The 12,600-nt window shown below is 38.7% G+C and overlaps 1 protein-coding gene across 2 annotated transcripts in view; it reads right to left on the bottom strand.

Annotated features, from left to right (window-relative positions):
* PRKN (parkin RBR E3 ubiquitin protein ligase) overlaps positions 1-12,600 on the bottom strand; it is a 783,657-nt gene that overhangs the window by 215,655 nt on the left and 555,402 nt on the right. For both annotated transcript variants that reach the window (XM_063307777.1, XM_063307772.1), the window contains exon 7: positions 2,706-2,842. In XM_063307777.1, coding sequence (XP_063163847.1) covers positions 2,706-2,842 — 137 coding nt within the window. The remainder of the gene's footprint in view (positions 1-2,705; positions 2,843-12,600) is intronic.

Below are 12,600 nucleotides of genomic sequence, written 5' to 3'. Positions count from 1 at the left end.
GATTTATATAGCCACCCATCTCACTTTTATGGGGCTCTAAGTAGCTTAATGATGCTGTTTAACCAGTTCCAAACCTCAATTTGCATTCTCAGTTAAAATGACTGGGCGTTATATAGCGAGCCCTATTTTTCTGCTTTGTGTTGAGAAGACCATAGCTTTATGACAAAGTATATGCTATGCGTATAGGAAATCCCAGGTTCAATCTTGTCACTTCCTGTTAAAAGGATAATGTAACAGATGCTAACAAAGACTTCTTTCTGTCTTTAGCTGTAAGGAACAACTCTAGTTGTAGTAGTGATGGAGAACTGGTCTGATCCTAGGCACAATCAAACAAACAGAAGGCTATAAGAAAGTGACAAAAATGGAAGAGCAAAAGGCAGAAGGAAAAACGGGCAGGTACATACAGTCAGAAACTGCAGAGGGAGGAACATTCAACATTACATGTTGATGGAAGTCAAAAGAATGTTCACCTTCTATATCTTGTCTGTGTACAATGGCCCTTTTGTTGAGTTACATGAGTTATAAAGACAGCTACTGGTGTGAAATATATTAGTCACTGCAAATTTCATCCTTAAACGACTCTGCGTCTTTGATGATATATAGATGGATCTGTTTAGTTCCACTACATTTTCCAATTTTTCCATTCTTAAGTTTGCTGTAACCTTTTCTTCCTTCAGGATATGGGAGGATAGAGAATTAGTGAAAAAAGTCTGCACCAACTTCCATATGCATTATCTCTTAATTTTGTATGCACTTTTCCTAACACATATATTTTGCAAGCTCTTTTGCCAAATATCAAACGTTTGTCTATATTTACCCTAATAGATATTTCAGCCTTCTTCCCCTTTAATATGCATCATTTTGTGCACTTTTTCAAATTGTGAATTATATCGTAAAATTATAAAATGGAGATTTCACTTATGAATGTGCATTAGTTCATATATATTTGAAAAATTAAAAGTGGATAAGCTCTTTTAAATATATGAACCCAACTCAGGTCTTATTTATCCCTAAATACAGTTATAACCATCCAGTAAAGTATGATGTAGATGTTTTGACCTCCACATTGATATAATCAAAGCTGTGTGTTTGTGTTGTTTAATTTCAGCAACACAGTCCCTAGATAATTCGGAAGCAGAAAGTCAAATGTTAATGGAAACTGCCGTCTATGATCATTATGCCTCATAAATTTGTCAAAACAACAACAGAATCAACAGTGCTAATTTGCACATTTAAGCAAACTAAACAGTGTGAATGGCAAAACCACATCCTCTCCGGTAGCATGAAGGTTTTTGAATGCCTGAAGGCAACTGAGAGATAATCATCTTCATCACATTCTGGACAAACCCTACCGACACCAGTATGCTTTTCGGTGGCTTCACTGGAACTGAAGTACCAGTAGTTTTCAGCTAAAACAACTAAACAGAGTAACGCTTAGAACTAGCAAAGCTATTGTTCTAAGAAATGATATCATGACTATTAATTAGTCGTAATTGTGTAGAACAATGAACTTTGGATGACATTAAAAAACCAAGAAAACTTTTACATTCTGTGGAGTCCTTGGTGCTCTCTGAGCCTTGTTGTTTTCTTGCAGACGTTTCATTGCCAGACTAGGCAACATCTTCAGTGCAAAGAGGGAGTGGGCCTTGCTCTCAGTTTTACATTTCTCTACAAATCTTAGTTAATGGCAAGCTGGCCGCTCGCACACCCCCCCCGCACCCTTCCCAAGCCTCGCGGTGCCTCCCTGCACACCTGCGCATCCCTCCTCCACCCAGCAACAAACACCCCAAGCCTCACTGTGCTCGCGCTGTGCACCCCCACATGCCTTCCCCCACCTAGAGGCAGCCGCTTGCCTCCCTGCCGGCCTGCTTGCCAGCCACCCGGAACTTGCAATTTTCTGCTGTCTTCCTCGCTGACTTTGGTTGTGGGATGCTGGCAGGAAGTTGTGAGCAGGTCCTCACCTAATGACAGCTATGATTCAATTAATGATGGCAACTGGGACTGCAGGGATTGCCGTTGCTAAGCGATGCGGTCGCACTTTATGACTGCATTGCTTAGCAATGGAAATTCCAGTCCCAATTACCATTATAACTTGAGGACTACCTGTAGAAAGCACATACATTACAACTCTATGATATCTCCATATTATTATGGGTAAAAAAATTACAATTTTCCTTCATTTTTCTTCAGTGGCCCATCTGAAAAGTTTTTTTCTGAACTGTGAACTTAGTTAATCAGAAGGGATGCCCAAACCAACAAATGCTTTTGGTTATCACCCTGAATTTAACACAGAAGTGAATTAACTAGGAAAGATTAAGCTATTAAATGAAGTTTAGCTTCCTGTTGTTGACTCAGAATAAGAAAGTAATCATTTCTCTCTCTCATTCCAAGTCTAGCACTTTTACAGTATTACAGTTTAACACTTTTTGATGATGAAATGTAAGGCCAAACAATGTAGTTATGTACTTATAAAAAAACACCTTTTAGAACTAAGTTCCAATATGGGAAAGACAGAGTGAGGAGATTTTTTGCAACACCAACAGGCAGTCCATCAAAAGCAGCAAATGCTAAGACAAATCATTACTCTAAAGTATTAATTTATCTTAAATGCATGACAGAAGAGTATTTGTTTCTTAAGCCAGTGATTTCCTTCCACCATTTGTAAAGTAATTTGGAAAAAAAAAAAGCCCTAGTGAACAACTTACCCACACACGGCAGTGAGTACCCAAAGACAGGATCATGGACAAACTGGCGATTGTTCAACATGGTCACGCAGTAGAGATGAAAACAGTCCAGACAAATGACATGGTGATGAATACATGGGAAGACTAACACAGGAGTCCTAAAGGATGAGGGAGAGAGAATAATAAACAAAAAATAATAAAGGTAGTGAGAAATTAAGCTTCCTGGGTTATTACATCAATAGTCATGCAAATAACATTCAAGACTCTACTTTGTAAGCTGAATTCTAAAATGACAGCCACCTCCATACCAATGCTTATGAGCCTGTGGGACTTTGAGAAATATGCAGTGGGTGCCATCACACAATGCCACTGAGATTGCTTCTTCACAAAATGCCCATCTGACACAAAGACAAACTGGTCAGACTAAAAAATAAGTATTTTTTTCCAAGAACAGGCATACAAAGACGCAGAGTCAGAATGCTAGAGCAAAAGCCACTGTAACCCACAGAGTTCTGCCCACCCCAAAAGACCGTTCTGTAAATATTGTACAGTTCTAATTTCTCAAAGGCAAATACAGTAATTCTCCAAAATCACCTCTGCAGGATAATTATCCTAGCAAATTTAACTCTTCAAACAAATAGGAAGATCAGTTCTGATCACACATGTACCTTTATACTGCAAACACAATAAATGACACAGTAGATGCACAACCATTATGTCACACTGCAGGCACACAAAAAATATCCCCTCTTTCAAGATTAACCACACCATCACATACACAGCCAAGTGCACCCCTAAATATTTCTCTCTTACAAAACTACAAAGTCCACATATCCTGATCAGCTTCAAAAAAATATTGGGCACTCCCCAATCAAGTTGCTTTTGGCCCCCAGTTTGAGAAGCCCTGGCCTAAGGTAATTTCAAAATCCATTTGTAGATAACAATATCTTCTGTTATGGTGTGCAAACCACAAGGAGGCCATACAAGCAGGGGCATCAAGGAGGAAATCAACTGTTCAGAGGAATGTTGGCACAATTTTCTTTCCAAGGCTTGTGTAATTGCAAAAGCTACTTTTAAACAGGTGCAACCATATGAAGCTCAGTGGTTCAATGAGTAGGAAAACTGCTGCTGTCCCCCCATGCCTGTCTTTCTTCTGAGTTTCAGAGGTACAGAGTGTCTGATTGTCATCAGCTGAGCAAGGCTAATAGGTGTGCTTCATCACTGTGACGGATGGGTAGCCCCAACTCTGCCGCCTTATGTTGTAAAGCAAACATTCCTGCAGAGGATGGTCTCCTGGGATTTCCTTCTTCTTCTTCTTGATACGAGATTTGTCATTCACTCAAAAAGGTTAAACATCTAGGGATAAGAAATGTGAAGGCAGAGGATAAGCAAAGTTCTAATTATATTTATTTGTAAGGATGTTCTTGTGTCTATTGGGAAAGATAATATTTTCTGGTGCCTGTGAATTCCCACACTATGTTCACAAAACATTTCCATGCTAAAAAGTTAACTTTGGCAACTCCGTTGCATTCAGAATTCAATACATTCTTTCTTGCTGCGTGGTGGTGTAAGATAACATAAATTAAACGTTAAATTCTTAAAGAAATAAAAAGGGGGGAAAGGGTAGGCAGATGAATAATGAAAGAACCCCCATAAATCCTGAAATAACAAGATGTCTCATTCAAAATTGCTTCAAAAGCTTCAGATGGGCTACACAATTCCTGCTTCCTGTTTTCACCCCTATCAATGCCTGCAATTTCTTAAAGATTTTAAGACTACCATTTAACCCTTTGCAAATCTGTTAAAATCTTCTATCTAATCTTAGAGTATTAGGCTGAATGCAATTGATATACATGAAATATAATATTCCATAGTATTGCACACACTATATGCAAGTGCATAATCTTCTTTCAAAATAAGCTTTAAAAATCCATCTACTGCTGGAGACATCAAGATAGTGTGTCGGTAGCATTAAAAATATAATCTCAGTGTTTTAAGGGATTTCACTGACTAAAGCAGCTTACAAACTGAATTAAACAAAGCCTCCCCGCCACTAATCCTTACTAGTTGACCACTTGCTGTTCTGAAATCTAACCACCCCTAGAGCAAAAATAATCGAAAAAGAGAAGTGGGAGTTGGGTGGGATGAGTAACACAGCCTTTCCTTTAATGTGCCAAAGACATTAAATGTGTCATTCCTTTTTTGACAGAATAGTTTTACAATTTAAAAAATTCAGATCTGAAGTTGTGTCAAATTAGCTGATGAAAACAGTGCCTCATAATAATGTGAAAAGTGATTAAATTAAATTCCTCTTAAAAAAACTAAAGTCTTTCCAAGCAATCTCACTTCTCTTCCAGACTCTATGGTAACATTGCACAAAGAGTTAAATAATGGTTTAAAAGGAGAGAACAAATTATGGAACATATGGATCCTTCCCTTAACAAGTTATGTGAATTGCCAATATTATAAGGAAACATCTAATATTGCAATTCTTAACAGAAACCTTTTGTGGGTAATGCTGCATGAAACATTTGTCTTGAGGATATACAGGTACATAGATCAGCAGTCAATTCCCCAATTTTTAAAAACAAACCTAGATACTATTTAAACATTCATTCAAATAGAATAAAAAAAAATAAAGAACAACATATTTTACATATTTTATTTTGTTTATTTAAAACAAAGGTGAATTTTCAAAGAACTAATATCAATAAATGGACAGAGAATTACTGAAGTTATATAATTAATGCTCAATATAACATGTATAAAAGATAAACCATACCAAGCAAAATACACTGAGTTGTTTTTATGATATAAAAACGAAGTATAAATGTTTGAGCTTAATATCTCCACTATATTATTTATAAACGTTAAAAAAGAAAAAAGAAAAACAGTGCTAAAAATAGTATAGATTCATATTTAATTTCTGAATCCTTTATTTTATCTAGATTTATTTACTTCTGATTATATGTTACTTTATTTATTTACTTCTGTTTATATGTTGCTCCATTTCCAAAGACTCTGAGTAGCTTCAATGTACTGACAAAAGTAGGATTAAGTATTAACAGCAAAATTCCTTCATCAGAAAAAATTACAGCCAACCTGATGCACCATCATTCAGAGGTAGCACAGTCTTTATTCATCTCTTTTCACAGCTTTAACTGGGAAGGAATGGTCCAAGTTATTTCAAAGGAGTGAACCATCACCAAGCAGGCTCAGCCACAGGGTCCCTGCTGATGGCAATTCCTTGGTGGCAGGACCATCAGCAAGCCTCCTCTCACTGATCTCACCAAGTAGGCAGATTTAGCTCAGAGATATCCAGACCCTGAGCCAAGTAAGACAATAACAGCAACAACCTACTTGAACCTGGAAACTGACTGGCAGACAATACATCCTTCATGGTAGAGATGTTATATGGGCAAATTTCAGTACGCCCATAATTATCTGCTGAATCAGTTGAAGGTTCTGAATGATCTTCAAGGGGATGTTGACATATAGTGAATTACAATAATTTAGCTGGAGGTTGACCAAGGAATGGGTGCCCATGGGCAGAACCTCCTATGTGCATAACATGTAATTGTGCAAAGCTTTTCCTGGCCATGGCCTCCATTTACTAGTTAAGGAGGAGCTATGTGTCCAGAGGGACCCACAGTTTGCAGGTCTATAATCAGCTCTGTCCACAACAAGACCATTCTTTGGGAATAACAAATGGACTATTTTCCAGGGTCAGTTGGCTTTCTAACCTACAGCCAACTGTGGGGTTCATTCTAAGCCTGTTTTTACCATCCAGACCCTAACAACCTCCAGGTACATCCTGCCCGGCTCAGGATGGAGATATATAACTGGTAACAGCTGCATACTGATGATATCACATCTCATGTCAGCGGATAATCTCTCCCAGTGGTCTCATGTAGACATTAAAAAGCAGAGAGAAAGGATCAAGTTGTGGCACTCCACAACAGTCCCACATCCAGGCTTGAACCCTGACTGCAAAGAACCCAAAAGACCGAAGTTGGGAGTGGGCAGCATACAAGTATCCTAAATGAATAAATAAAATCTCACCCACTGTATTTAAGCTGCTACCCAAGGAGCCAGACAATCATAGTCCACAAGCGGAACAGTTGGTAGCTAGTTCAGGAGGCTGGTAAGGAATAGGGATGGGCTGCTATTTCTTCTGGGACCCCCTGGATGCTATAGAAGCACATATAAGATATAATATACACTGCATCCCTATTTGCATTATAGGGAAGACACATGAAGATATCCTGGGTTGTGTACCAGGTGATACACTGCTGTTGCACAGCTTTGGCAAGTCACTCAGAGCATGGCTGCAAGGAACCAAAGCTCTAATCCTATATTTGCTTAGCTGGGAGGATGTATTTTTAGATCCATCAGAATCTTCTTCAGCTCAGACACATATACTGCATAATTGCCAAAATCACGGGTGTGGCCTAGTGACTTTTTCTTATAGAGGACCTTCATAAATCTCCAATAAATGATTTAAAAAATGATTCAAGACCCCATCTCCAAAAAGAGTCAACTTTGCAGTAGCCTTGTAGAAAAGCCTCTGTAGCCTTGGGTCCTGGTCTCAGCTGAGAATGACACTAGAGAGGAACCTCTGGTCCTCTGCCCTCATTGAGCCAAGCCTTGCAATACCCAGGCAACAGTCACTCTCCATGAGCATCAGATACAGCATGGCTGGCTAGGGAATTCTGGGAGTTTAAGTCCACACTTCTGAAAGCTGCCAAGTTTGAGAAACACTGATCTAGCGTCTGAATCAGGATCCACTTGCCTAAGGATCTTGATTGAATTTTAGCTACCCAGAGCAAACGAAGTATCTACTGGGTTCTTTTAACCATGTTCGAAACACACTGAAAATAATATAATTTATTCCTCCACACTTTTTTCCCCCTAGATTCTTAAAATGGAATTATTTTAGCATAAAGCAAAACATCTTATCTGACACTTAATTGCCCACTATTCCTGGGCATAACAAAACCATTGTCTGGGGGGAGGGAGGGAGAAGAATTTGAACATAGCCTATTTTCCTTTCTGTGTTCGAAGCACAAATGTTTTGTGAAGCACGGCAAAAGTTGCTGTGATGAGAAGCATTATTAATTCCATACATTCTTCTTATACTTGCCTCCAGTTGAGACACAGCAAGCTGTGGATGATACCAATCAGATTGGCTGCAACAGAACCCTGACAAAATAAAGATATGAAGATTGATCTTGTTTAGATAAGAGCCCCAGTGGGAAATAAATTGTTATGAGTATATCTACAATCTTATGATAGGTATTATTAATGTATTGAGAGTCAGCTCAGTGACCAGGAATGCAGTGTTAGGAGTTATTTGTAGGCACAACAGAGACTGAAAGATACATCTTCTTCTACCTGCTTACGAAAACCTTGGCCTAGCTTTCTTTTCCATTATTCCATAGCCTTCAATTCTGGGAAAGAGGCAGGCAAGGCTAAGCAATCTAAGGTTAAGGAGAATGCCCCATCGATCAGTCTTTTCATTAAAGACAAGCAAGCTGACATCACACTTGACATTTTTCAAATGTAGCTAAAGCTAGGAGATATTTATATGGGAGGGTCATGGTGGAAATGCTCGAATTTATGAAAAACCCTAGGGTCATTTGCAGGTGACAACAGGATTTTTCTCACTGCTATCAAATCTTGACCAAATGATAATAAAAAAAGAGGCATATATCTATACAGCTGACTCCTAGGAATCACTTTCAGGGAGGCATTAATAGACATCCAGAGTTTGTTGCTATAGAGTAAAAAAATACACTGCTGTTCATCCATCAGTCAAGAATACTATATTTATTATAAAATGCCCAAGAGTTTCCCATTAGCACATTTTTATTAGTTTTAGCAATCTTCTTCTAGCTTCGAAAACTTTCTATATAAGCACCATAAAATTGTTTTCAATTTTGGATAGATCTCTGTATTCTTCCAAAACAATTTTATATGTTAACATCCACAGGAGGTTTCTATGCACATTTCAAGAAGAGACACATTATTGGAAATAAATCTGCAAATGAACAAATATATTCAAACTCTGGAAAAATAAGCAAACTATGTTCACACATGTTGTTGTTTATTCGTTTAGTCGCTTCTGACTCTTCGTGACTTCATGGACCAGCCCACGCCAGAGCTTCCTGTTGGTTGTCGACACCCCCAGCTCCCCCTAGGGACAAGTCCGTCACCTCTAGAATATCATCCATCCATCTTGCCCTTGGTCGACCCCTCTTCCTTTTGCCTTCCACTCTCCCTAGCATCAGCATCTTCTCCAGGGTGTCCTGTCTTCTCATTATGTGGCCAAAGTATTTCAGTTTGGCCTTTAATATCGTTCCCTCAAGTGAGCAGTCTGGCTTTATTTCCTGGAGGATGGACTGGTTTGATCTTCTTGCAGGCCAAGGCACTCTCAGAATTTCCCCCCAATACCACAGTTCAAAAGCATCTATCTTCCTTCTCTCAGCCTTCCTTATGGTCCAGCTCTCGCAGCCATATGTTACTATGGGGAACACCATTGCTTTAACTATGCGGACCTTTGTTGTCAGTGTGATGTCTCTGCTCTTAACTATTTGATCGAGATTTGTCATTGCTCTTCTCCCAAGGATTAAGCGTCTTCTGATTTCCTGACTGCAGTCAGCATCTGCAGTAATCTTTGCACCTAGAAATACAAAGTCTTTCACTGCTTCTACATTTTCTCCCTCTATTTGCCAGTTATCAGTCAAGCTGGTTGCCATAATCTTGGTTTTTTTGAGATTTAGCTGCAAGCCAGCTTTTGCACTTTCTTCTTTCACCTTCATCATAAGGCTCCTCAGTTCCTCTTCACTTTCAGCCATCAAAGTGGTATCATCTGCATAGATCCATTTAGTTTTCACGGCAAGAATACTGGGGTGGGTTGCCATTACCTTCCCCAGGGATCGCATTTAGTCTGACCTCTCTGTCATGACCTTCCCATCTTGGGTGGCCCTTCACAGTTTAGCTCATGGCATCATTGAGGTGCTCAAGCTCCAGCACCACGACAAGGTAACGATCCTTTGCTGAAGGATCTGTATGTTCACACATACAGTTCCAAAACCACACCTGTTACCACCAAGTTACATATAGGGACATTTTTATGTATTTTCTATAAAAGTAGAGTCCCATTTGGGAGATGGGCGGTGATAAATTTGATTAATCAATCAATCAATAAATAAAAATAAAAAAGTAGAAAACTAGCAAAATAATAGGAAAAGTTAACATCTTATGTCTATACTTTTTGTTGTTGTTGTTCCTTGGCAACTGCCTTGACTAGTCCCTCTGGTGTTCTTAGCACGATTTCCTGAAGTGGTTTGCCCTTGCCTTCTTCCTAGGGCTGAGAGTGAGCAACTGGCCCAAGGTCACCGAGCTGGCTTTGTTCCTAAGGCAGGAATAGAACACATGGTATCCTGGTTTCTAGTAGATGGAATAATCACAGAAGTTATTGATGAAGAAATGAACTACTCCATGTAATTTCTTACTTCATTAGAAACCAGCGCTATTTCCACATTATCTCAATTTTTAAAAAAATAATGCAATTGTAATTTTTTAAGAAATATAGATTCAGATTGCAAATATGTATTATGTTCCCTTACAGCACTCATCTTCACTTGATCTTACAATGGTCATCTTTTCATGTTTAGTTTTCACTGCTTTTAACCCTTGTAAGCTGCTCAGAGTTGTTGGCAAGTGAATGGCTTTAGAAATCTACTAAATATGTAAAGACTATCAAAATAAGTACAGGGAAAAATGGATTCACAAGTTGGAAATGACTGTGAAGGTCTATTAGTCCAACCCTCCACCCAGGGCAGGAATCCTCAGATTATCCCAGACAAATGGCTGTCCAACCTTTGCTTGAAAACTTCCAGTGATAGGCTGTTCCATTGCTTAATTGTTCTCACAGTCAGGAAATTCTTCCTTATTTTCAGTTCATCTCTCTCTCTCTCATACGTTTCTCCCCACTGGCTTGTTCTACCTTTGGACCCTAGGGAAAATAAATCCAGATCCTCTTCCTTGTGACCGTCCTTCAAGTATTGGAAGACTGCTATTAAGAGATTGCTATTCTTTAGGCTAAACATTTTAAAAAATCTGTTCAATCATGTCTGATTCTCAGAGAATGCCTGGACAGGTCCCTGCAGTTTTCTTGGCAAGGGTTTTTCAGAAGTGCTTTGCTATTGCCTCCTTTCTAGGGCTGAAAGAAAGTGACTTGCCCAAGATCACCCAGCTGGCTTTGTGCCTAAGGCAGGACTAGAACTCAGTCTCCCAGTTTCTAGCCTGATGCCTTAACCACTACACCAAACTGGCTCTTAGGCTGAACATACCCAGTTCCTTTAAGTGTTCTTCATAGGATTTAGCCTCCAATCCACTCACCATCTTTGTCATACTTTTCTGCATTCTTTCCAGTTGCTGTTTCCTTCTTGTATTGTGACAAACAACTGTATATAGCATTCCAGATATGATCTGACCAGTATAGTGTAAAGCAGAATAGTCACTTCCTGTGATCTCCACATTTTATCTCTGCTGGTGCAACCCAAGATTGCACTGGCTCTTTTGGCAGTTGCAGCACACTGCTGGCTCATGCTTAATCTGTGGTCTACCAGGACACTCAGATTCTTCTCATAAGCAAATATTTGGACTCATATTTATTTATTTATTTATTTATCCTGCCTTTATTATTTTTATAAATAACTCAAGTTGGTATATTATTTCCAGGGGATTTCCTCATCCATGTACCCCTTGATCTTAAAATGCATTCCTCTCCATCTATGTAATAGAAGTAGAACCACATTTAAATGTATAAAGTGTCCATTGCTATGTGCAGTTTATATTTATGCTCCCTGTTCTCCAAAATATGAACAGAGCTACACTGACCACCATAAAAATAAGCTTCAAGGTACTTCATTTTTATTCATTTAATCAATTTATATAGCTGCCCATGACTCAGATAATTGTAAGGTAAATGGTAATTTGAAGCTGCAGTGGAAAAGATTCTGCATTAGAAGTTAATGTCATGGAACAGGTGACATTGATCTTCATTCAAAATGAAGGAATTAATTCCTTCATTCTTTACTGTAATTTCAGCCCCCTCTGCCCATTATTTTGTATGAACTATTTACTGCATGGCAATACACCCAGTACATACCTTGGTGCTCACTCAACTCCTTGCCTATGAAAAAATTAATGGGAAGTTAGAATACTGCAAAGCACAAGTACTGTCATACGTAACATAAAAATCACAGGGTAGAGTCCTCAAAATATTGAAGCAAATCACATTGCAATCAGAAGTGTTCCAGCACACTGAAATGTAGGACATTTTGGCTGGAAACTCCTTCCCTGAAACGTTAGCTTTCCAAAACCAAACCACAGCTTTTGCCACATAGGACTCTGAAATATATAATTTCCTACATTCACTCTAAAGTTGTATAGTCCAACAAAGACTTACTGTATATCTTCCCCAGAATGTCTGATTCAGTTTCAAACCACACTGGAACCAAACAAACACCAAATTCCCCAAATGGCACCTACATTCCACACAGAAGCAGTAGCTCAAAATTATGTCCCTTAGGTTCCCTTTTTTTACTATTACTATCTCACAATGAATTATTCAAAAGGTACAATCCAATCTGGGATTACTTCTGATTAAGAAAGACAAAGAACTATGGCCTAAATCTGTGAAATTGCATACCAAGCAAACAACAAATCTGTGCAATGTCTTACTAAAAATAGAGAATGCATGTTATAAATTGCATGATTGCCCTCTGAGATATAATCATAAATGGAAGATGAAACACTGCTTAGAACAGTTGTAAGCTAACCTATAATGCTTTTTTAAAAAAGAGAAAAACATATGGTGGTGATGTACACCTGTTCAGAGAATGGA

This window comes from Candoia aspera, chromosome 1, assembly GCF_035149785.1.
Source record: "Candoia aspera isolate rCanAsp1 chromosome 1, rCanAsp1.hap2, whole genome shotgun sequence".
Taxonomy (NCBI): Eukaryota; Metazoa; Chordata; class Lepidosauria; order Squamata; family Boidae; genus Candoia; species Candoia aspera.
This window is presented reverse-complemented; position numbering and strand designations above follow the sequence as displayed.